The following is a 26,852-nucleotide window of genomic DNA, read 5'->3' as shown; positions in this document are numbered from 1 at the left end:
CGAATACTTGCATCGAGCGATGGGCCTTATCCGGTCAGTTTCTTTTACAAGAACAACGGAACGGCGAATCGCGCATAGTTAACATGCTCATGGAATCAGTCCCCCTAGAATATCCTTTTAGGTCGCCTTCAGGAAGCTGGTAAAGTCAAAAGCCAATGACCACAGAACGAAATTAAAAAGTAAAAGAAAAAATAAATCGAAAAAAAGAGATACAAAAAGAGATTTCGAGGAAGCAACAAGTAGCTATGCAATCGTGTTCTTTCGAGAGAATACAATCTAAGATAGATATTTTCAATGATGTAAGAAAAATATTTTCGATGATCCAAGAAAAATCTCAAAGATCTTTCGATCTTCCTTTTTTCATGAATTTCTCGTCATAATTGTTTTACTCCAATCATAATTTATGTGATGAAAACAACGTTATTAAGTACTGATGTTCTCTATAAGACATACTAGAGATCAAAGATTAAAGATAGATAAAACACGAGACAATCCTGAATCATCCTTTGCAATAATATACGTCTTTTCTTTCTTCCGAGTCATTCCTCTTCCCCTTACAGAAAGAACATAATAATTTCGAAGTTACATTGTTCATCGATACTAATAAAGAAAAAAGAAAAGAAAAAGGAGAAAGAATGTTCCTTTCTTATTTCATTTGGTTAGCCACTTGGTTAGCCATTTGGTGATTTATACATAGACGAAATCGGACTGAGTCTTTCCGGTTTTCTGAAAGTTTAACGAGTTCGGAAGGAGGGCGCACCAATCTTTGGCTCCTTCTTTACGAAAGAGAGCTGACACGAGAAAATCTCTTGGACAAGGGTGGACTCGAGCGTAGAAATATCGGTCCCGGTAAATTTTCTAAATGTCGTCGCGGAGCACTCCTCTATCTAGTCAAGTTTTATAGCCTATCGATGGTACGAATGGATTCCTTTAAACTCTCTCTCTCTCTCTCTCTCTCTCTCTCTCTCTCTCTTTCCTTCTTTCTTTTGTTTTTTTCTCATTCACCTTCATCTTCCTTCCTTCCTTTTGAAAGTTCAAACTAAACGCAGCGAGTTTTTATTCGTAAAAGTTAATTTGCTCAATTTTTCATAAGTATGTAGCTATAGATATTTATTATCGACCAGACTCATCTTGATTTATTTCACTATCATACTTCTCTCTATGAATATATACGAACGTATATATATATTACATGTATTCATATATATATACATATATGAAGAACTTTTCTGCGGCTTGGAAACTTTGGAAACTGAATCCAGCGTTGATTTATAAAATTCAAAAAGAAGCTAAGAGATTCCTTTTATTTCGAGAAAACGATAGAGGCTAACGAAGGGGCTGTCATCTTCTTTTTTTTTTTACTCTCAACGTCTCTCCATTGTTTTTCCTCTCGCCAGACACGACAGAGTAGAGCGTTCTTAATGCAAGTGGAAGGAAGGAAGGTAAAAGAGAGGTAGAGAAGGAGGCGTGCGAACAAAGGGAATATCGAAAGCACCGAGGTGGGAAAGCAAGTCTTCGTTCGTAAGACGGCCGAAGGAGAAATTCCGAGCGGACGAAGACTCGGTAAAGGGATAGTGAAAAAGGGAGTGAAAGGGGGGAAAGTAATTCTGTCCTCGCCATTCCTCGTCGTTTCTCAGGGTTTCTCCCTTCTCCACCCACTCTTTTTCCCATAGCCCAACGTTGTTGCAAATCCTTTCGGACGAAGAAACGCGGCTACCTTCTAACAGTAATATACCTTACGCTTCGAAGAAAAGCTCAGTAAGAGAATACCTCTTGAGGTATAAGCGCTTCCTCCCTTCGGTTTTCTTCTCCCTTTCCTCTTACTTCTCTTCCACAATCTACCACTGTCCGTTATTTCACGTACTCTATCAGACCCCTCAGAACGTGTCCCTCAGAGCAATGAAAGAGAACTATGTTGATTTAGTTCGATAACAAAGATACGTCGGGAATGTTACAATGATGTTATAGTTTTTGTCGAAGACAAGCGTCACTTTCAAGACCGTAAAAGATGAAAAACCGTGAACAAATTTTTTTTCTTTAAGCTTTAGAAAAGATTCTGCTTTCAAGAATGTTCTTCGTTATTTTTCTCTCAAATGGGAAAATTTTAGTTTTAGAGAAACTTACAATTAATTAGAGCATGGATAGGTAGCTCTCCGATTTTTCTAACGGAGATATTAGCTTTCTATGTCTTTACTAACTTTTTTAAAAATAAAGCTCTGCTTTGGTCATAAGATTCAATGCACTCAAAGGCAGATTTTCAAAAAACTAAATGGAAATTCCCTGAAAATGGAACGTTCTTCAAACGTTCGACTTTTGAATTAATTGAACGTTCATTACTGGAAATTTCAAGGGTTCAAAGATGGACCTCATGCAATGGCATCTACGCTTCGAAATTTCGAAAAGATACCCACTAAATGTTCTCACATAAGTGGAAACATTTAGTGGGTATCTTTTGTTTGAAGGGTTTGTGACTTCAGCGACAAGTATGGACAAAATATGAACTACAAGTGCAACAAGAGAATACTGTGTCCACCATGCATCCATTGTATCGATGTATAGCTTGTGTAAATTATAGCCGTCCCACGTGTACGAAACACTTTGTCCGGAACTTCTGTACACGAGCTTGATCTCGAAGGCCATTGATCAGATAAGTCACGATTTCACTTTTATCAGTCGGGGCTCGATTCGTTAAAATGATCTTATCGTGATAATAGTCAGCAAATTGTTCGTTAAATTGTCACAACCTTCCTTCAAACTCGAATCTGCTTGGCCGATGATCAAATATATTGGCTATTTTGTTCAATAATTCATATATCGGGAGATTTAAATAATCCGGCTTCGAGTTTAATCACTTGAAAGCATCGTCTTTCTAATTTAAAGCCAATCAAGACTTTCATAAAATTCTTATTTAAATCGTATGTATTGAAGTAATTCAACTTGTTGTCTCCATTTTATAAACAAATCGTCGTCATCTTGGAAGTCACTTAAAAGGTTGCCAATGTTATTGTTGATACTAACGCTCGAACAGATATTTTGTCTTTTATTAACTGACTTAATTATTATTTATAAATATAATATAATTATTCGATCTTTTTTGGAATTAAAATCTTAACAGGTTCTCATTTCTCATTCCAGTAAAAGCTTTTCCCTTCTAAGCACCGGCTTCACTCACGAACGTTCTCTCCCAAGTTCTTCTCATCTGCCATCTTGTACATCTCAGGACCACTCATTTCTCATATATACTTGATTCAACAAGTCCGATACACAGTCCCGTATACGTCGGTCCCTCCTTCAATAATCGGTTTATCAAGTCTAACTTCGCTCGTGCTCGAATTGAAACTCAAGAAATGCTATAAATTCGGCTAGCATATAACTGAACGATTCTCTTACTGATCCCATTACGTTGGCCAGTCCCTCGTGAGCTATATAATGTGGATCGATACAAACTTCGATCACTCACTTTATTGACAGAAAACAGTTATGGTTGTCTATTGGATTAATACTTGTCCAAAGAAGAAACTATCAGAGCTTAAAAACATGTCGAATATAGTCCAATTAGCGTTAATTATTAACGTACCTACATATGTGCTTCCCGTAATGTATTCTTTTTCGAACACGAATGATAATATCTTATTTCGTAATATCCGCAATTATAAACATTGCTTAATAAGCTTCATAAAAAGTTATTATGTTCCGATAAACACGCAATGATCTTCGATTTCTCCGAACGATTATAATTTGTGCGGATTAATAGATTGAAACTAGTTATTTTATGTTTGTTTACAAGATTGATCTGTATTAGTCACGTTCCGGTCAATGTCAGTTTCCTCATTGTTCCCGACAACACGATAGCGTACGCAGCGTTATTAAGACGAAGTAGTTAGTCGTGATTGCGAATTACGGCCAACCAAAGCACGACGATTTTCACGATCAGCTGATGCTTATCGATGTAAGGTACAATTCGACGTGTGTATTGGACATGCTTCATATTGATCCGAAGATCGAATCTCGAAATAGCTACCGAGCTTAGCGAAATTAGAAGATCAATAATCGATTCAAGTACGCACAATTTTAAGATAGAAATTAATCTGAAGTATAATCAGTTTATTATTTTTCGTTATAATTCGTTCATTATTTTAAGACATTTATTGTTCGCGGAGAAAGAAGTATTGAGAGTAACCTTGAATGATTTATTTACGGGACTGAATAATTAGACCGAGTAATTCGCTTTAAATAATTCCATCTTGCTAGTACGCAAGAATACCGATGAAATTCAACTGTATGTAAACTTTCAAGAACACAACAAAATCACGATTAATCACTGAGAGTATCGAAGAGCATTTGCAAATTTTTGGAAGAAGTGTTTTTGTTAGCTCATTTGCAATTTAAGTTCGACAAATGTTCGTTCTTGTTTTCAGAGATTCCGTATTTAGACTATTCCATCGATGAGAAGAAAATACGGTCGAGCAGAGAATATAATGAATCTATAGTTAACTTCCCGATCCCATACACAGTCCATTAGATGCATTAATTAATTGGTTTTGTTGGAGCTTTTTCCGACGATTCGTGAAGAAGTTTTCGATGACTATAAAACATTTGTACGATTCGCTTAAAAATCTCGAATTTAGCTTCGAAGAGAACGAATATGTGATCATTAACATCTTGAAGAAACGCTTGAAGACGCAACCTGTGTTGTCGATTTACTTTCCAAGTTTAGAAATCCATTGCGACATTAGCCCAAGCTGATTCGGAGTGATTCTGATGCAAAAGCAAAAAGATGGTAAGTTTCGACCTATCTTTTATTTCAGCCGAAGGACACCTGCGGAATCAAAAGTATCAAAACCTTCGAATTGGAATATCTTACAGTGGTTTTTGCTAAAGAGCGTTTTCATGTATATACTTATTTGGTATCCTGTTCAGCATAATTACAGATCGTGACAGTTTTAGGTTAACATTGAGTAAATAGACTGTAAATCTGCAACTGTACGATCATTAGGTGAAACAACATCTATGAACTCGATTGTGCACTCAATCATTAAGCACTTTAATTCTGAAAGCAAATACTTTCGAGGAGACCTTAAAACACGATCAAAATCATGTAATAAGTGAAATAAGAAGCAAGTTGAAAGAAAAAGAGAATAAGTTTTTCAAATTGATTAATGACCTGGTCTATTGATTGATTAAAAACAGCAAATTTTTGTTTTAGGGTCTATAAAGACCAATATGATTCAGACCTGTCACGATAATCTTGGTTATTTGTCTATGTTGATAAAGTCGTCCAGAATATTACTCTACTGTATTAGTTTCCAAAAATTCGTGATAAAATAAAACTTTATGTCTCAAACGTATTAAGTTTTCTCTAGTGAGTAGTAAACAGAAGGAATATTGAATAGCATTTCGAATGGCTATGTCCCGTTTCATACACATAGGTCATAGTGATCCGTTGAAAAAAATTAAAAGAAGTTGTAAATACGTATTCTTAACGGTCAATGCTTTTTTGAAATACGTTAGGTTGTACGAATGTATAAACTATAAAATAGAACTATTTCTGCAGAACTATTTCTGTGTTTATAGACATCCGAAATGTATCATTAGCGATAGAGAAACCACGTCCAAAGAATTTCAAAATTTCTTGTAAACGGAATATATTCACCATGTTTTTGCTGTACGCGGAATTCCGCATGCGAGTGGTCAAGTGGAGCGTTTCAACAGAGATTTAATCCCGATGTTAGCAAAGAATTCCGTAACATCGAATAAATGGGACGTTTCGTTGGATATGGTCGAGTTCACAAATTAAAATACTGTGTGTAGGTCGACGGATGAGACTCCTACTAGATTGGTATACGTTGACATAAACCAACACCAAGGTAAACGACAAAATACGAGAGTATTTGAGTCAAAATATATCTGTCGATAGAAATTTGTGTAAAATTAAAAAATTTTTTTTTTGAATTTCAGTGAATCTTCGGTGAAGATCAAAGAAAGCTAAAATGCAAATCAAGTAGGTGATTAAGTTATGTCAGGAATGTTAACAAAAAGCTTGTCTCGAAATTTAAAAGGCTTCACGTAGTGAAAACAGTGCTAGAACATACGTGGTCAACACTCTAATATATGTTACTGATATATAGTCAGCAACGTAGAAGGTTTTCAATTAATTCAAAGACCTTTTCAAAGTATAATCCTGACTGAAATATTGGCTTCGAAATTTTTTCAAAAGACAAGACTTAATTAATTGTCAAACAAGCGTTGCATTATACATTACTTGTTTACGCAAATATGTGTATGTTTGCAATTAATGTATTTATTATTTGTTATGTTTGCCCTAAATTTAGTGCTTTCACTCCTATTCTGTAGACATTTGTAAAACATTATATAACATAAAAAAGAAGTAATGATTGAGGACAGTCAAACAAGCAAAATAATCAATTACGACGATAATGTAATTGTTTGAGAATCAACTAAGTAATCATTCACAATATAATCTATAATATTACAACGTATGGTGCTCCTATTTTAGTTATATTTAAAGAAAGGTCAACAAAATTAATCAGTATTGCGTTAGTTCTCAAACAAAACAAATAAAAGTAGTGCCTTCTCATGAACTTCGGATTAAATTTCTCTATCCTATCTTTATCATTCTAACCAATTTGGAAACTCGTTCCACTCTTAGCTATAATAATAAAGTAATAAAAAACATACATTAATATTATGTACATCATGTACATTCTACATTATAACAGTAAAGTTAATGGTGGCATGTTACTTTTTGCAAACGTAGAATTGATAATCATAAGGATATTTTATTTACAATTGTTCTCATTTATGGATGAAAAATGTACAATGTTTTATCTCAACATTCTTTTACTTTAGGAAAGTCTAATATGCATTCGAACAATAAATATTTGCTAAGACTCTCCCTTTGCCCTTGGCTCTTCCAAGTTCCCGAAAATTGTTCACATATTGACCGACGGCGGCTTCTTCTTTGGAATTGTTTAGATAATAATACATCCTTGTTATATTTATCTGAAAAATGGTGACGTCGCTATAAATGACATATAAATGTATCTTCACTTTTCTTCATATCAATTTCATACAAATTATTAATTTCACAAAATCAATAATAGAATCAATAAGAACCAAAATAAAATCAATATAAGCAAAAACAGAATAAAAACAACTGCGAATATTACGAACTGTTGATACGATTATATGGCAGAAAAACAAGGATACGATAATGGAAAAAAAATGCCAAATGCATTTTGTATTTATCATCGTATCTCATTAATATTAATTATATCTACTAGTGAATGATCACATATCCAAATTGTCGAGGACTGTTCACGTGAAAAAGCATCAATGCGAAATGATACACGAAATGCAATAGCAGTAATGGTAATAATATAAACTGAGCTAATACTAGTTCAGAGAAAACCATAAAAAATAATAGCGTTGGGAATTCTATCTCATAGATAGGGTGAAAACTAACGCATATGTTTTGATTTTTATTATAATATACATAAATATATTTTTTAACTTTTATTATTTATTATTTTTGAAAAAATAACCAATAAAATCTTGTTTTTGTAGCAAATTTATATATTCGTTAATATAATGTATCAATTATATTTATTATTTTTTATATTCTATAAATTTATCGTAATATAAATATATATCGATGCTGCGTTCTATCTAATATGGGTTACTACAAGATGTACGACACTATCAAAGAAGAATATGAATATGAGAAACTATGATTCACTAATACTCTAACTCATAATAATTCAATTGTTATATAGCATGAGAGAAGTATTACACAACGATAACAATGTTCCCCTATTATGCTTGTAATTCATATTTTGTCTATACCTGTCTTTGAAATCACACACGTTTCGAATTAAAGATAATGGACAAACCTAAGCTCAAGTAGCATTAAAAAATAACTCCATCATATCAGCTTCCTCTTCCTCCCACTCAAAATATAAATTTAAAAAGGTACTAACTCTCGATCTTTTATTCGGCAACTTTCAAAGTAGCAACACCTACAAACATACTATCCGCCACGTAGATCTCGTTTGTCTTAATTACTTTTGTTTCTCGGCCTAGTTTACTAATGTAACTTAGTTAAGATTAATAATTTAAGTAAAGTTCTTAGGATTTATCCTTTATAGTCTACTGAAAAATATTTAATATATTTCTAAAGCTCCTTTATTCTTCGAGTTTGAGCGTTTAGTCTTACAACGCGAATATCAGATTTAATCTCGTGCTCCTCGTGTCGCATCCTTAAGATTTTGTTTTTCAGAAGCTACGAAATATTGATCCTTTAAATTTACATCCCATCGCTAATGTAGAACAAAGCAATTAGCTAAAAAGAAACTATTTCTAGATAAAAAGAAACTATTGCCAAAATATTACAAAATAATAAATTTTTTATTCTTTATTTTTCGTACTCTTGATTTTTAGGGATTTCTTAGGGAAAGATTTGATGATTAATTTATAAAGAACGAGACGATGAGCCTTTCGTGTGTTCTGAAAGTGAAACGCTCTTTTCGAAGAGAAACTAATAATCTCTTTAATTCATTTTTGAACGATATACAGATAATATGTAACTTAAATAATAAATCGATTGTGGTTATAATATACATACATATTTTTGGCGAATCTCATATTTCTTGAAAATAAATAAAACAACGTTCCTTCTTTCCTTTTCTTTTTGCTACTTTTTCGAAACAATATTTCGAATATGTCATGCACGAAGCTCGGAAAGTATATTGCGTAAATAAATAAGGTGATCCTTAATTCCTTTCTTCAGAGAAAAAATATGCTCCATTACGGAGTTATCGCGGGAAAATTGAAGGACTTCAAAGGCCAAGAGACAGATTGGAGGAATTAAATTAAAAAATAAAGAGCCATTTCCAACCTCGTCTAGTTCATTCGTTTCTTTTGCAAAAAAAAAAAAATATTCTTCGTTATTTCTGTCTCGTATACTATAAAGCAGTTAAAATAAGAATGATCTTAGTATTCGAAAATATTCACGGTTTTTTCTTTTTGCGATTAAACGCATTGTTTAATATAATTATAATTTTATTGAAAATTCAATGAATTCCATGGAAGTTTATCGAAAAACAAGAAAACGTTTAGCGATCGAACGTAAGTAATACCTTGCTAGTTTTCAGGGCTTACAACGAACGTGGAACCGCTTAACTTTTTATCGAACAAGGGATAAACTATTGAGAGAAAGAGAAAGAAAGAGAGAGAAAGAGAGAGAGAGAGAGAGAGAGAGAGAGAGAGAGAGAGGAAAAAAAAAGAAAGAGAAGAAGAACTAAAAGAAAAGAAATAAGAAAGAAAGTAAGAAGTATGAGAGAAATAGAGAAAAAGAAAAATACTGTCCAGCTCGAATGGACCAGCAATACATGGCGAATTCCGAGGAAGGCATACGAAGCAAGAGAAGAAAGGAAAGAACGTTGGATAGAAATGGAAGAAAGAGGGTTAGGGGTAAGAAAGACGTAGCATGGGGATTTGGAAATCCGTCTTTGAAGAAAATACAACGGATCCAACTCGGCAGCTAGCCGGTCAGGTAGTCAACTTCGCAAGACCCACCTCCGTTGCCACCATCGATTCTCTCTTATTCCTTTTCTTCCTTCCCAAGGAGAATTGAATCCTTAGTCTTCCTAGTACGCTCTATATTTCTACTGCTAACCTTTCTATCTATTTTGTTTTCCTTCCTTTCTACTTGCTTCCCTCGACCTTCCCCTTAGTTCTTTATTCTTACGTCACTCTTGTTTCGATTTATACGTGAGATTTATTCAAGTCAAAATCGTTAACTTTTTATTTTAATAAAATTTACTAAATTTTCCATTCTATCGATTATAATCTCGAAAAGAAAGGGAAAAAGATCGATACGATTTTTTGATGCGTAAACAAAATAATAGTGAAGTAGAAAAGTTAGTCGAAATTTTAAAGAGGCTGGATACAATAAACTAATCTTTTGAAGTCTTATCATTTATATAATTGTAATTCTAATTTTATTATAATAATTATATAATTATAATTTTTTTCTTTCGGCAGAACCCTCTATTCTTTTAGGATTTGTACTAGAAAAGATAAAACTTATTTACCGGTGGTTGTACTGCTCGAAGGGATACCGGCAGGTTCGTTTGCTCGAGAAGAAACGCTTTGATGCGGTGACGAAGGCAATACCTCGACAAGAAAACCACGAGACTCTTATGTAGGTGTATACTTGTATACATCTACTTCTACATATACGTATATACAACAAGCTTGAAGTAGATCGTGGAGAGGTCTTGATAAACGTAACGAACGACTCGGTGTCACAAGCGAGAACATTTTCCTCTAACATAAGTGTAAGACTGCTCGTGTGTAGTTCTTGCTCGTTATTTTACGCTCGGAAAAAGAAGTTAACAAGAACGTAAAAATCTGTTATCTTCGCGAAAAATCTAATGGATGATGGAAACGCATTTTATGTGCAACAAATTTTTTTAATTTCCTGCTTGACCGTTAATACCTTGCAATAAATCGATATGTTGTATGTTTACTAGCCTATGAAAAATATGCCTAAACGAAGATATAATACATATATACATGATCGTAAGTAAACGTATGTGTACTCACAAGTGGTCCTGCCGCTTGAACGCCTTCCCGCACATCAGGCACACATATTTCCTCTCGTTGCTGTGCGTCAATTTGTGCTTCGTGAGCGCTGATGCGTTGCTGAACACCTTCCCGCATATCTACAACAGAAGCGAGATTGGCATGTCAGTTATGCGTCCCACTACGAACGAGATATTACATTGCCGTAGTTACCTCTCCCACATCTCTTTCGCATATTTTCCTAAATTTTTGAACATCCTGCAATTTACATAATTCTTAAAGATACATTGATTAAAAGTCAATGGGAATAAAAATCTTTTTCCATTTCGTGATAAGACTTTTTAACATGATAAATATCAATACACGATCTAAGATATAATTTTCAATATTTTTCGGAACATTAATTAAAATGTGTTTCATTTAGATTTACAAACGTTAATATCGTTTTATTATATTGATTGCAGAATTTAGAGATTTTTTATACAGATAAACATTTCGAATTTCCGACCATTAGGATTATTTTTCTTTTTTCAGGGTTTATTATTCTACATAATGAAATATGTACTTCGAACGAAGACATATTTTTAACGTCTATCAGCTGTCTTCTCTTAAAATCTTATCCTCGTCTCGAATCAAGTCATATGGAAACGATGAGTGACAGAATCTTATTCATCGTTCGTCCTTTTTTATTCTCTATTACGTTAATATAAAAATATGTATAGTTATATGAATATCGCAATCACGATTAATCTTGATTAAATGTTCGAGATGACTTATATGCAAAATAACGTTTCGAAATTGTCTTCGTAGAAGAATTTTATCGTCGTGTCCCCATCTCAATATATAATTGCTCGGTAGATTTAATTCTAGTTGTATTGGAGGCATTGTTGGCTGTGCCAGAGACGGTATGTCCGTTAAATATGTGAAATTGGGTTTATTACACGTGCCGCGACGCGTACTATTTCAGAAACTATTTCAGGAAGCCAAGGACTCAACGCGAGCGGTGAAACTCTCGTCGCTGCTTCGTTTCGATGTACGAAGCTATCTACATACACGAACGAAGAATGCGTTCGAAAAGCCATGTGCGAGTGAATGAAAAACGTTTAACGTTCATGACGAACGACATTTTCTTTCATTTTCTCCTTTTCTTGTTTTCTTATTTCGTTTTCGTATTTCTCGTATAACTTTTTATATCTACGAGAGCTGAATGTAAAACGAGATACCAAAAAAAAGAAAAATAAGAGATACAGGAAAGATATTTAGCTATTCCCATGAGAAGGAAGAATTTCTCTGAAGATGATCACGTTTTTAAGTGGAACTTACGACCTTATCAAGTTTGAAATTTTGAAATATCGTCTCAAGGGTGCGACAATGTTGTGCCCTCATCATCGTCCGCGAGAGATAAAAATTTGAAATTGCTTGTTTCTTTTTGAAGAGAAAAGGAACACAAATAAACATCAGGAGTCACACGCAAGGTAGAATTTCTTGGAAACAATATGAGAAAGAAAGTCAGTGTTAAATCGAAATTAATTTTCGATATATTCATAACAATGTTGTTAGTGTCAACGTCACATAAATAAATACGAGCGAAACGTGCAAAGCCATGGAATTGAGACTCTCTATTATTCGAAAGATCTTTTTCGTTTGCGTTCTTTTTATTTCATAACAATTATAAATATGTCCTATTGTATATACGAGAAAAAAGGAAGAAATTAAGTTGAACTTTCTTTTCTTCGAAACAGAAATTCGTCTTATTCTTAAGTGGCAAGGACGGTTCTTTGGCTACTTTAGACACACACTTGCCTATAGAAATTTTTATGCTTCGAGTGAAAAGTGTCAACGGCGTAGTAAAACTCCGGACTGACGTAAACCTTAAGTGGACGTAAGTATTTCTTTGAAAACGCTCGCACGGATACGAGCTCGATACGATAAAAACTCTTACTAAATCCCATATAAAAGCGTAGTTCTACCTTTTTAACTTGTACGCTTTTATTGCTCTTTTACAGCATTACGTATATATTTTTAAAGTGGTTCGCGCTCCACTACGATTTACGGTATCTTCCAGACTTCGTTCACAATAAAGCGAATTCGCTAAGAATGATGCACTATTAGTTAATCATAATTATTTCAACGACACGAAGGAAATTTAAGAATCGAACAAAATTTTTGTTCTATTGTACACTTTATCCATCACGAAGATGTTGAAAGGAAGTTAGTCGTTCCTTCAGTTTCTAAGCAGACAATCTAATTTGCTTAACTCCTAAGGAGCTTCAGATGCATGAGTACTACCACACGGGAGTTTCAATTTACGAGGTAAGCGCGTATTGGGAGGTAAAGAAGAGAGAGAGAGAGAGAGAGAGAGAGAGAATAAGAGAGAGAAAGAGAGAAAGAGAGAGTGGATAGAGATTCGGGCAGCTCCCAATCCTGCCGTCCCTCGACCATCATCTCCGTGCCAAAACCCAGATCTTTCGCCCTCAGACGGGCCTTCCTCGAGAGCTAAACAAACATCATTACTCCTGGCCTTTGTACACCCCTCTTCGTGTCTCTTCTCTTCCCTTTCTATCCTCTAGAGTCCAACGTCTGCTTCGAGCTTTGGTCATGCTGCGAGATCTTGCCAAAGTACACCGACCAACACCGGTCCTGAATACGTAATTCGCTGGTGGTAACATTGATACTTCGTTAAAAGGGAGTCGAAAGCGAGAGGAAAAGGATGCTTCTATCAGTGCTGCAGTTATCGTTCCTTCAACTGCATTAAAATGGATACCTTCGATTTTCAAACAGAATTCATTCGATACGTAATGTTTAGTTTTTTTTTTTGATTCAGATATATAAATTATTAAAAGTATTTGTAAAACGCAAATAACAAGATACAATTATTATGATTATAATATTTTACGTGATTCTTTAGTCTGATTTTTGTAAAAAATTTCAAGACATAATGAAATGTTTATCGATCATTGGAATATTATCTATAATAAAATCTGCCCAGTTTAATAAATATTAAATAGAAAAAGATTTATTAAAGTGATCATCAAGTGCAATGCTAAGTTAAAGTTCTCAAAATTGTTGAATTTGTAATTATGTTTTTTTTTTATTTTATTTTCTTTATCCATAAAATTTTCATCTTTTGAAAGATGAAAGTCGTTGAAGGACGATACGAAACTTTAACGAAACATTGTTCCGAATAATCATTTTAACCGTAAAGAACCAAGAAGAAGGAAATAGTTAATCTATTTTATATGTAGCAAATGCTACAAAATGAGAGTATAGGGAGTACGGAGAACAGGAATGTAATTTGTTGCTTCTGGCCAGTCGAAATCTTTCTAAAAAGTCCATCTTATTAGCAAGCATCATAAGAGAGCAAGAGAAAGAGGGGGAAAGAGAGAGAGAGAGAGAGAGAGGGAGAGACAGAGAGGGAGAGAGAGAAGGAGAGAGAAGGAGAGAGAAGGAGATGAAAAACTCGTGCATCCGTAAATAATGAGGAAGATTGCGAAAAATGAGAAGCCAGTAGATGAAGAAAAAAAGGAAAAGAAAAAATAGAAAAAGAAAACGTGTCACTCGCTTACTACGAAGATATAAAAGTATCTAAGCCAACATCACCGTCATTCTGGTGTTGTCCTCTTAGTCAACGATGGAAAATATTAAAGAGAACGCATGACTAGTCTAGGTTGGTTGTAAAAAGAAAATTAATGTGAAGTAGGAAAAATCGCGTCAATATTCTTGAAATTGAATGAATTACGATTTTCTCGTAAAAGGAAATGCAAAAAAAATAAAATAAAATAAAATAGAAAATAAAACCAGTTGATAAATTTACTTGTTGAATGTCATAAAGAAACTGTTTTCTTTTACTATTCATAAGTATCGCATTAGTATAGGTCAATATCTGTCGGATACTAACTCTAAAAAGAAACTCAAAACACATGTACTTAAGTACTTAGGTATAAAATGCTACATTATGCGCAAGGTATAAGTCAGTTACCGCATATAACATTTACTTGTCTGCTCCGATAAAGTCTTTTTTAATGAGGGAAAAGATGATCCCCATTATTTGACACCGCCGTAACCGCATAAGTTGCACAGTTTTTATTTTTAAGCATGGAGTGATGGCTAGTGAACTTAAATAGTAGAGGAATGGATTAATTGATACTGAAGTTCGCATGATTTAACGGGACCTATTAAGTTCATTAGCCATTACTACATATTTGAAAGCAAAAATCGTGCAGCTTATAAAAAGGCTTTCTCCTCATACCTTACCCAGTATAGGATAGGAATAGATAGAATATAAATATGATTATAAGGAAAATCACCACATGTTTTCACTTTCAAAATATTGTCGTTTAAAATATCAGAATACTAATTCTTTTTCTTAGCTATGTTTCCTTATTTTCATTTTAGTATATAAATATATAGAATGCTTGCGATATTCTAATATTTTATTGTAAGCGAGCATTATGATTCCGTGCATAAGTAATCGCTGAAATCGATTATCGTGACGTTAGTTATCGATAGAACAGAAAAGCGAAGAATTCGAGAGATAAGTAAATACTTTTAAGTTTAATTTCTTTAATTAATATTAAATATCTTTGGCTCTTCATCGATGTATTTATCTTTTATATCTCATTATCAACTAACAATGAAATCAATAAAGAAATATTACAAATGTAAATAACAATACAAAACCGACTATCCATAACAAAAAAAGAAATAGATAGAAACAAAAGCCAAGCAGTTAGGAGTCACGGTGATGTCAAATAATAGGGATAGTTCTCTCCCACCTTACTGGAGCAAGCAAGTAGGGTTGCGGGCCGCATGCTCAGGGAACAATTTGGTCTGAAGTCTGGTTAATTAACGGCCAGTGTCAGCGAACCTTGCGAACATTTCACATTCTACGTTGCGCACATCTACCAACGCATACGCGTTTCATGTAGAATCAATGTACAAGACGCTCTCCCTGCGGTTGCGCGACAAAATTTCGTGCAAGGGGAACTTCAGAGTTAATTGCAGGAAATCTTCGTTGAGCGTTTTCTCGTTCCTCGTTCCTCGTCTCTTTCTCTCTCTCTCTCTCTCTCTCTCTCTCTCTCTTTCTCTCTTTCTCTCTTTCTCTATCTATGTATCTTTCATTACTTCTCTTTGCACGAAAGGAAGCCTCTTTCCTATCTCACCGGTCGATGATAATCAATCAAAGCTATGTGCGTTATCTGAGTTTCGTTTGCTTTGAAGATTTCCTTTCGTATTCCATTATTCCTTCCGTCATCCAGATCCGATTTTACAAAAAATTGTTATCATCATCTAACTTCTTTGGGATTTAATGAGCTTCGTAATACTTGCGCGGAAGCTGAAACTTAAACTTGGGGCAAAAATAAGACGACATAGAGCCAAAAGTAATAAATGTATGACATTAAGGTAGTAAATAACGTTGGTAAGCGACAAAAGCGACACAGATCTATCGTCGGAAGATAATTCAAGGTATTAATTTAATGAAATTACTGATTTGTCGTTGGAACGAGAGAAAGAAAAATAGATAGATATCGATTATTTCATAACAGAAATTCACATAAGTATTATTTCATAAGTTCAGTTGAATAATCCATTTGTGAAACTTTTCATTTCTTTTTATTTTTTTACGAATATTTTTCATTAAAACGTAGATGCTCTTGATGCATCGTATGTCAAAAGATTCTTCGTAGATAATGATAATTATGCTCATGCGAGTGACTTCTATACTTGTCTATTCTCTTTTGATCTTGTTCGTACGCGAGCTATAATCGAGCCGTGGATGATGAGCTTAATTCGCCGCTAACTCGATACATCTTGGGGCTTGTCAACAAGTCGGTCAGGCCATCATTTAATTACGTAACAAGGAAACTATGGGGATGGTTCTTCTGTGTCTTGTTCCCTTTTGGCTCGGGATTGTAAAGCTTCGAGTGAGCGGCCAAGAAGAATGAGAGTGAGATAGAGAGAGAGAAAGATATATATATATATATATATATATATATATATATATATATATATATAGAGAGAGAGAGAGAGAGAGAGAGAGAGAGAGAGAGACAGAGAGAGAGAGAAAGAGAGAGAGAGCGAATGAGACGAAAAAGGATACAAGTAGACAGGCAGAAATAGAAAGACGAAGCAGAAAGTGAGAAGATATGACAAAAAAGGAAGATAATAAGACATCCGATGAGAGGGAGAAACTGTCGGGATGGGTTGAAAGATGAGAGAAAATAAAGGAAACGAGGGATAAATAAAGAAAAGGAGGGGTTTAGTCGTTAAATACTAGGATCTACATACGGATAGCATACCGTCCCGAAGGAGGCAGATGGTATTACGTCGGTGTGCTACGTTACGTTACGAGCTACCGTGTTCGGTCCCCAGGCTGGAGAATCGTTCCAACTGAATATTCAACAGCCTTTCCAGCCCTTACACATTCACCAGGCAAGACTTGTGCCCTTTGCCTAATGGCTAGTACCGTAGAAAGAGTTGTGCATACGCTAGACGCATAGTACGTATATGCATGTGTGCCGACGACGTCGACGACGCTTTAACGTCGACGTCGTTTCACCTTGAAGTGGGTCACGAGCGTGTATTGCAAGCGCGTGCCGTGCTGTGCCATGCCATGTCGTGCAATGCGCTTTCTCCTCAACTTTGTCGAATTTAGATATGCAAATATTGCTGGAAATGTAAAGACGAGTGAGAATGAGAGAGAAAGAGAGAGAGAGAGAGAGAGAGAGAGAGAGAGAACTTGTCAAGAGATAAGGCAAGAGATCGTAGAACGTTTTGCCATTTCAAACGAATTTCCATGCGAATCGTATCGAACTAATCGAATTGATTTTACGATTCATCTTCGGGCCAGTTGTCGCCTTGAACTCTCAACCTGTCTGCACATGACGTTTGTAAAATTCACTTTATGTCCTCGAGAAATTACTGGCAATAATATTTTTACGCGTCTACCGTTCGAATTTCGCGCGACTATCATTTCGTTAATTCATATAGATTTGATCGATAAAGATGAGAAAACGTCTCTCTCTCTCTCTCTCTCTCTCTCTCTCTCTCTCTCTCTCACTCTCCTTTATTACGTATCAAAACGTCGACCGGAGCAATATTTGCAAGAAGAAAACGAGCATGCACGAAATTTCATCGTCCTGCACAGCATGCCAAACGCATAGCTTTCTTGCGGTCGTTTTTGGAAACGAATGCGCCGTTGCGAATCGAAAGTGGGTCAGCATCGTTAGTGCTCGATTTCGATGCTACTATTTCGATTCGTTTGACCGCTTTATGGAGGGAGAGAGAGAGAGAGAGAGAGAGAGAGAGAGAGAGAGAGAGAGAGAGAGAAAGAGAGAGAGAGAGAGAGAGAGAGAGAGAGGAAAGGGTTAGCATAAATTTGCGGCGACGTAATACGACTTAACTCGCATGTTGCGTTCTGATGTAATGTGTGGCACAAATCGATTGACTCAATCAAATTCGATTATCTTGAATATTCGATTGTCCTATAATTGATTCCTATTTACTACATAACTAGAAAATGGAGAGATAATAAACGAAACGATGTTTTCTATATCATTTGTATGAAAAAAATTGAAATGATTCTTACTTGACATTGCTGTGGTCCCTGCCTGACTGGCGAAGAAGCCTTCGACCTTGATCTCTTCACTCCTCGCTTTCCCGGATCACCAGCGCCCGCTTTCGACTCCTCGCTGCTACCTAAAATCACGGAGAAGATTCTTAGACAAATGTTCCTGAAAAGGTCGAGATATATCGAGCGACTGAATCGAATCACATGAGAGAAATCAGACAGGTTCTCGCATTGCTTCGTTCTTACGTCTCGAAAAACTCGTCTTCTTCGACGAGAACTCGACTATCCTTGAGTATCTCCTCGGTTATTTCTCTCTCTTTCTTTCTTTACTATCATTCGAGCTTCGAGATTCGGCGATAGATCCACTGATGGATCCAGTCTCGCTACGCTATCGCGTCGTTTTCTTTGTGTCACACGAAACGAAGCGGCCGATCTTCTTTCGATCCTTCGACTTATGGAAGATTGATCGTCGTATCACGCGTTTTTTGCACTTTTCTCAAGGATATACTTAATGACCGATTGGCCAGTCGTCCACATCGATCAGAAAACTCTCGACCCGTCTCTCGTCTCTCCTTCTTAATCTACCAGGAAATCTCCGGAGGATCCTTCGTTACAGTACCTTTTCCGATTACGTTTATGTTCGGAGCCGCGAGAAATATTAAAAAGTATACGATTGTATATATCCTATCGATTGGCCGAAATTGCCGACCGATCATAAATCACAGAACACGTCGATAAATCACATTTATTGTGCGTCGAAACCCGCCTCCTATCGTAAATCATTACGCGTTATTTTATTGGCCAGCCGATGGAAAAGCTTCTTGATCATTTTTATTCGCTGCCGGTTTGTGGCATCGCATTTTAAACTTTTCGAATAATATCGCCCAGAGTAATAGCTTAAAATTCTGGTAAATCTTTCTTTTTTTCCTTTCACGAAGAATAATGATCGATCCATCATATAACTGTGTAAGTACAGCAGAAAGCCGCACGGCCGGAAATCGTATTCCCGTCAAACTCGTTTACGCTTGAAAAACCGTCTTCATGCTTGACGCGTTATTCTCGACGAGAAGAGAGGAGGAACGCTGTTCGCCAGTTCGTTTCACGAAATCGTTTCTAACGCGAGTAACACCTGCGACCATCCTTCTTTCCGCCTCGCTTTCCACCCACGAACCATTACCTTCTCTATCCTTATTTTCCTGCCATGGCTAATTAATTATTGTAAGCTACATAAACCCCTGCTGCCGCTTTTGCTATTTCTCTCGTACAAAGAACAGGATCTTTTCGATCTTTCGAGAAGGATGCGTTTTCTTTCTCCATCTTTTTTTTTAATCATCAATCTTTGCGCCAGGACGAATCGTCTCGTTTTCGTAACTGACAGTAAGTATTTCTGAAATCGTATATTTGGAATCGTCAATATTTTCGTATACAAAGTAAAAGCCGAAAGATAACTTTTCAGAAGCTGCAAACCGTTCGAATAAGTTTTGTCAAAAAAGAAAAAAAAAAAGAAAAATAGGGAAAAAAGAAAAAGGAAAGAGAAAAAAAAGGATTCTCTTTCGTTCGAAGAAAATCGACGTTCCGAAACTGTCTCGAGTAACGAAACTTTCGAAAGCGTTCTAGCCATCGAAAGTTCTTTCAACCGATTCGGAAGCACACGACGCAGCAACGGCGATGAGTAAACAAGTCGCCTTTCATCATCTTCAACAAAACTCGGCCTTATTTACCGAAAGTCTGTGTATATCTATGGCGGTAATACGGCTGGCAGAAATATCGATGCCATATAGAAAATACGTTGTAACGTCAAACGTTTAATAATTGTATCGACGACGAGTAATGTTTCGATAAGAACGATTCTTCTGAAGATAAAGCTGCTGTTTGTCCCAATTCATCCATTAATAAATATCTCTTTTCGCGAAAGCAACATCCTTGTAGCAATTTAATAAATCAAACGTGCCTGCGTTTGATGCTCGCCATTTACCAATTTAAAGTCGAGATACACATTAAAAATGAATGATTCGTTCGAAATAGATTGCGACAAAATTTCTAAATCGCCTTATTCTCAAAAGGAAATAGGCAACTTTTCTAAGATTATGCAAATATTAGAAGTAATCTTAATTCAAATCCATCTGTATACAATGTACAAATATATAGTTTAAATTGAATTCGAGTTACAATTCAAAGACACTTATCGAGAATTATAATCTAAGGATTATCTAGCAAGAAAGACAGTTTAACATCCTGAGAAAAAAGAGCTCAACTGAATCTATAGAGGCACAACTGGTAATCGGCGTATTTAGAAGAGGTCGCAAGCGTCATAGGATAGAACACATTCCGGAGCAGTGTCGTGGATAGGATGCGTTAGCATGGCTTTCGGGAGATACATTTGTAATTCCATTTAGCACGTAAGTGGATGGCGCAACGTGCAGACGGCATGCTTAATAAAGTATAGGTACTTAACCAAGTTGAGGTTGTCATGTGACCTCGTCGCGATTGCATTCACGTTTCGTATCCTCTTCTTTGCCCCTTCCCCACCAATTAAACCTTTAAAGCCTTTTCTCTATTTTTTTTCTTATTCCCAATCTCTATCTCATTCTTCTTTTGATTCTAAATATATACAATTTTTAATATAGTTTTTAAATGTATATAAGAGTATCATTGAATGTGAATATAAATGAAAATGAAACGTGGATATAAATGTTTCTACGCGACGACTCGCGATTGGCTATCGTTAATGAGTTCCTAGATACCTACGATCGATCAGACTTCAAAGTTCATTGACATCTGTGAGAAGCGGCGACTCGAAAGATTCGTCTTTCTATAGAGTTTCTAGAGAAAAACCAATAGAATGATATCTACGTTCTTGTAATCTAAAATGAAGCAAAAAGAGAGACAGACAGACAGACAGACAGACAGATAGACAGACAGACAGACAGTCTTAATTATCCGGTTCTTCTAGGAACCTTTTAAAAGAGTCTCGACAACCATTTTTCACCAACTCGAACGTATTCAGTCGCAGGTGACAAAGATATTGGAAACGCAAAAATGCATCGTCTGTTGCATGACAAAAATAAATAGCATACGAAATTAATTACTACTGATGGCTCGTCGTTCATACACGAATGTGTATGACGAATTTTTTACAAGGTGGTAGAACAAGAATTCCTATTGATTGATTTACATGAAAGACAGATTCAAATATTTTTACCCGCCGATCTCACTGCTGCAAGAGAGAAAGAGTTGATATTATATAGACGATACTATAAATGAGATGGCAGAAACGCGTAGACGCTTAGAAAGATAAAGCTACGTGACGATAAGGGTTGAAACAAAGGTGGAGATATTCGTAGAGAATAGGTAATTTTAGTCGATAATTGCCAGCCGCTGATAATACCTTGATTGGTAACGGAAATTAGAGGATGAATCTAATTATCTGGTATTATCGTTAAATTTGATCACTGATGGACAATTGTCTTCTGCATTGGCTATGCCAATGCGGCCGACCCAGAAGCCAAAATCGATCGCCGATGCAGAAGGTTCGTTCCTCCTCTCGCTCTATCTCTCTGTGTGTATATGCATCCGTGCGAGAATTCATTCCCATTTTTACATGAACGCTCTAGTTGACTATTTCTCGACGAAAGAATCGACAAATTTCATTAATTATATACCTACCTACCGTGCGCGCTGCTTTAAAATGCAATTGCGAAGCGCCGAGCGCTTTATTTGAAAAGCGTTCTCGTTGTTGCCCAGTGAAGAGGGAGGAGAGACGGAAAATGGAACTCGCTAATGAATAATTGTATTTTGCGGTACGGTCATTTTCCTCACTCTTGCAATATTAACAACTTTTTATGGGATTACACCGGAGACCCGCAATTTCGTTCCGTGGCAACAGCGGGAGGAATTTTAATAACCGCCGTATCAAGGCGATGCTTTTTTTCAGCGCGAATGCGAATTCTAGTGTTAACGGAAGAACACGCGCGCGAACGTTTTCCGCGATTCCCGCCGAATAAACAGAGACCGATTAAATTTTCCCTCGACTTTTCCACTTCCCTAGCTTTTTTTCGAACGGAACTTTATACCGACAATGTTCTTTCCTCTCCTTTCTCTCTCTTCCTCTTTCTTTCTCTCTCTCTCTCCCTCTCTCTCTCTCTCTCTCTCTCTATCTCTTTCTCTCTCCCTTTTTCTCTTTTTCTTTCTCTATCTTTTCTTGCTCCTTTTTTATTATTCCTCGTTTTCTTTTTTTTTCTCTCTCGTTTCTCTTCTTTTTACTTTCGTCCATTCGCGAGAGATCACGAATCATTTTATTTTCGGTACTTTTCTACCGGTTTGTGAGCTTAACCGCTAAGGACTACCAGTGTTCCGGCCAAATCGAGTTTCCCGTCACGGTATACCGAGCAGAAGTTAAAAATTCAAAGCTTCCGCTCTCTCTTTTCCTCTTTCTCTTTCTCTCTCTCTCTCCTCCTCCCACCCACCCTCTCTCTCTCCCTCTCTCTCTCTCTCTCTCTTTCTCTCTCTTTTGGTCTCTCTCATACTCTCCCCAGGCAGTGGTAGAGGCGGAGCTACTAGAGTAGCTTTATGCGTGAATGTGGTCTTTACTTTGTTGAAGAGAGACCGTAAAAGGGCCTTGCAGTTTAATCTAAACGACCGAGTAATGAAAATGATACGTAAACAAGGAAGGAGGAAAAGAAGGAGCGTATAGGGAGAGAGGAAAAAGACGTAGGATTCGCAATCTCTCCATCCAGAAAGTGTATTCCGGGGAGAAAAATATTTTTTTTTTTCCAGAGGAGATAATCTATTTTAACAATTTTCAATCATAAAATAGTATATACGTTGAAATCATTTAATTTAATTCCACGTTTCATGTAATCGGAAAAATATTAAGCCTCTCAATCTAAGTAACTCAATCGAATATCTTAAAAATTAATTAAATTATCGCAAAACGTTTCGGAGCAAAAGTTATATCGCGTCGAAAATATGTTAACACGGAAATTAATCTTTTGTTACAGTACGAAATTATAACCAAAATGAAAACTAATTTAATAATATGTATATAAATTGACAAATTCTTTATTACCAACTCACGTAAATTATAATCATGCAAATTGTAAAATCCACTACTCTGTAGTAATTAAAACATATATTTAATTTTTATTATTTCATACGTTTCGACGAACTAAACTGCATAAGTATTTAAATATGTGTAATGAGCAATGAAGTAGCAAATATAGTAGAAAATAAGCGAGATATCAATTCGCATTTACTTTTGTAGATCAAAGTAGAATTTTCCTTTGGTATAGTATGATGAAACATGTCTCGAATCGTTTCTGCTTCCGTACGCAATCTGACACTCGAACGAGCTTGCGATCACACACGTAGAAGCTATTCTCCGTGTGTGCGTAGAAACGTCACATACCCGAAACGCGCGTGCTCTATACGATGACAAACATCGTAGGTTCCGTTCAATTCCAACGACTATTTTGCTTCAAGACGCAACCCAAGCTGGAATAAAAGCTCGTATCGTGTAAACACAAGTTGTGTGCGTTGACAAACTTGTACTAGTACATACACAAGTACTATGTGGCATACGTATACAATATACATATATAAATGTGCATATGCGTGCAAAGCTTCAAACGTTCCGACACCAATTTTATAGTATCGGCTGAGCGAGGAAAATCGTATTGGACAGGACAATAAACTAAGCCCTTATGAGAAAGGCAATCCTTTCTCAGATTTTATGAAGATGATATCGTCTCTGAAAAGTGTCGTTGCGGAAATGAACGTCGTTAAACCTTTAGAGTGCCATCGTAGTGTAAACGAAATGATTTCATGACCTAAATCGTAATCTCACTTTGAATCGATATCTCGGTTGGTTTACCGAAAAATTTTTTATATTTTTTTTCTTTTTTCTCTATTTCTCCCAGACGCTCGAGCGAATTCGCGATGATTCTACGAAAATCGTATTATATAGAAGTTCTGGTACACAGTCAATAAGATTCGTTGAGCATACTCGCTTAAACTTCGTTTTTTTTTTTTTCTTTTGTTTTAACTCTCTTTTTCGGAAAGGTAACAAGAACCGAGATTCGAGTAGAAATATCCGCCCTTTCACCTCTACTCTAAAGTTAAATCTTATGGCTCGTGTCGAGTACCATCGTCTATTTTATGGGAAGAGTAGGAGCTCTCGAAAACGTTACTTTCACGGAACATACGGAAGGAAATCTAGATACTTCTGTTAGAATTGGAACGGATATTTCTTTCGTTCTTATTTATCCATTGAAAAAAAAAAAAAACTATGATAAGTTTAATTACTCGCGGAAGAAAAATTTGATGTTTTCGTAACTCTCCAATAGGAAACAATGTGCAAATTCATCCGGGATATACGACGAAAGAAACTTTTGAACGTGGTAATTGCCGATAGTAGTTTCGTCTCGCAATATCGTCTACAAGACGTCACGGAATTCTCTCTGTGAGTGAGACAATACGGAAACGACAAATTGTTTCCTCTTTTGAGTTTGCGACTAACTTCGGAGTCGTTGTACAAAGTTGGATCGATCGTCAATGTGTACCCAGAATTGTGAACGAAAAAATAAATTTTTTTAATCGACAAACAACTTTTTACAATATTTGCTTTCCCTTTACTTTCGATTGCTTATTTATTTATCGAATAACTTTTGAATATAACTTTGATTGGTAAAACATGATATTCTTTTAATATACTTCTAATAAAAATCAGAAAGATATCAATTTGAAAAGAAAACGAATATACCTATGATATAATTAATTCAAAGATGATGTGTATTAAGAAACTTGAACTTGTCTACGAAAGAACTATAAGAAAGAAAAACTCACATTATAAGATTTTGTTAAAGATCGGTAAAAAAAAAGCTCTACGTTCATCTATCCGTATCTATTGATAAAGGACGATAGAAAAAGCATCCAAGTTAGTAACTTTCCATTCGCGACTGGTAATGGACACGAAAATCCGGGTATCGGGTTGGCAAAACCCGAGCGATGATCGAGGGCAGGCCAAGCAGAGATAGTTCTGCTTTTTATCGAAGCTCTTCGGGGCATATTACACTGGCGGAGAGATCGTTAGTACCGTGGCTGCTTGAAATACAGCCGGTTTGCGCTACCAGAAAGCGAGCTTTACACAAACGTCCGTATGATATGCGAATATATCCATGTAGACGAAGGCGCGAGATGCATGTAACGCTTTAAGCTATATACAGACATATGTATCAGGTAAGAGTGCACTTCTGCTCTTACCGACATATATGCATACGTACGTAAGTACGTACGTTTATATGAATGTATATATGTATGTATGTATGTATGTATGTATGTATGTATGTATGTATGTATGTATGTACGTATGTCAAGGGAATATAGATATTCGATAGAACGTTCTTGTAAAATATTTGAAAAACTTCTTATCACTGTAAACAAAAATATTCTTTACGTGATACGAATACTGATATACATACATAGTTTTTGGTTCATACATATTTCTACAACATGGTTGTATATCATATGAATATTATATAGAAACCATTTGCACAGCAAGGCAATCTTGCCGATTACTCGACAAATATAAAATGTAATGAAAAAAAATGATAATAGAGTCGATGATAAGAGATGAATGGTAAAGAATGTGGAAAAGTAAAAGAATAAATATGAATGAAGGATAAACTGATCAGCATTAAACTTTTTTCTTTTGTTCATAAAACGATGGTAACTATATTTTGTTGTCATCACGTTTTTCTAATATTTCAAATACGTCATGATTTAATCAAGCAGAATTGTTCGGTATGTCACATTCGATGTTTCTCATTTAAAAACGCGAGCACAATTACGCGTGTTGGCTCACGGATATCGTGGAGAGATAGATAATGGTCGAGAAAGGAAGGAAATCCAGAAGCAAAGAGAAGGGTAAAAAGACAGGCAGAGAGAGAGAGAGAGAGAGAGAGAGAGAGAGAGAGAGAGATCGTTGCCAGCGATCAGCGTGTCTGAATAATTGACGTTTTTTCACCGGTATCAGCACAATCGATGGATATTCTATCAAAAGGGACTATAGTGTTTCCCTTTTATTCATACATTTACCATGTTCATTTTTAATAGACTACCTCTTTCTGTGAACTGTCGAACACGTTAATCAAAACCTTTTCCTCTAATGATGTTAATTATAATAAGGGACTCTATTTTCAAATCTGGGATAACGTGACAAGAAACGAAAGAAGAAACGTGATATTGTCGTGACACGAGGATAAAAGGTTGGAAGTTATTATATACATATACATATATAAACACACGCGCGCGCATACAGACATATACATATATAAGTATACTATAGTATAAAGGAAAAAAAGAAAAAATAAAAGTACTAACTATATTGTTTCGAGTTCTTAACGTTGAACAGTTTTTACAAGTACGATGGAAATAGTAATTATAATTTGTAGAAAACGGGGAAAATCGATGAGGTTTTCGATTTCGCGGCTTCGATTAAAGTCAACAAAATCTACGACCGTGGAGTCTGCGAGAGAGGAGTGGAAGAGCCTCGTAGAGCTCGGGTCAATATTTGAGGCAAAATTGAAAAGGGATAATTAGCAAACCCGAACGCGTTCCATCCTATAGTTCGTGATTCGGATGTCATGTTCTACGAGCTATTCTATGTATCGCTAAA

At 35.8% G+C, this 26,852-nt stretch overlaps 1 protein-coding gene across 24 annotated transcripts in view; it reads right to left on the bottom strand.

Moving 5' to 3' along the window:
- The window catches only part of LOC124948123, a 309,114-nt gene that overhangs the window by 68,602 nt on the left and 213,660 nt on the right, over nt 1-26,852 (bottom strand). For all 24 annotated transcript variants that reach the window (XM_047491390.1, XM_047491483.1, XM_047491335.1 and 21 more), the window contains 2 exons: nt 18,197-18,306; nt 10,630-10,748 (listed from right to left, as the gene is read on the bottom strand). In XM_047491390.1, coding sequence (XP_047347346.1) covers nt 10,630-10,748; nt 18,197-18,306 — 229 coding nt within the window. The remainder of the gene's footprint in view (nt 1-10,629; nt 10,749-18,196; nt 18,307-26,852) is intronic.

The sequence above is a fragment of the Vespa velutina genome, chromosome 1 (genome assembly GCF_912470025.1).
Source record: "Vespa velutina chromosome 1, iVesVel2.1, whole genome shotgun sequence".
In the NCBI taxonomy this organism is placed as follows: Eukaryota; Metazoa; Arthropoda; class Insecta; order Hymenoptera; family Vespidae; genus Vespa; species Vespa velutina.
Note: the sequence above shows the minus strand (reverse complement) of the source record. Positions and strands in the feature narration are given on the sequence as shown.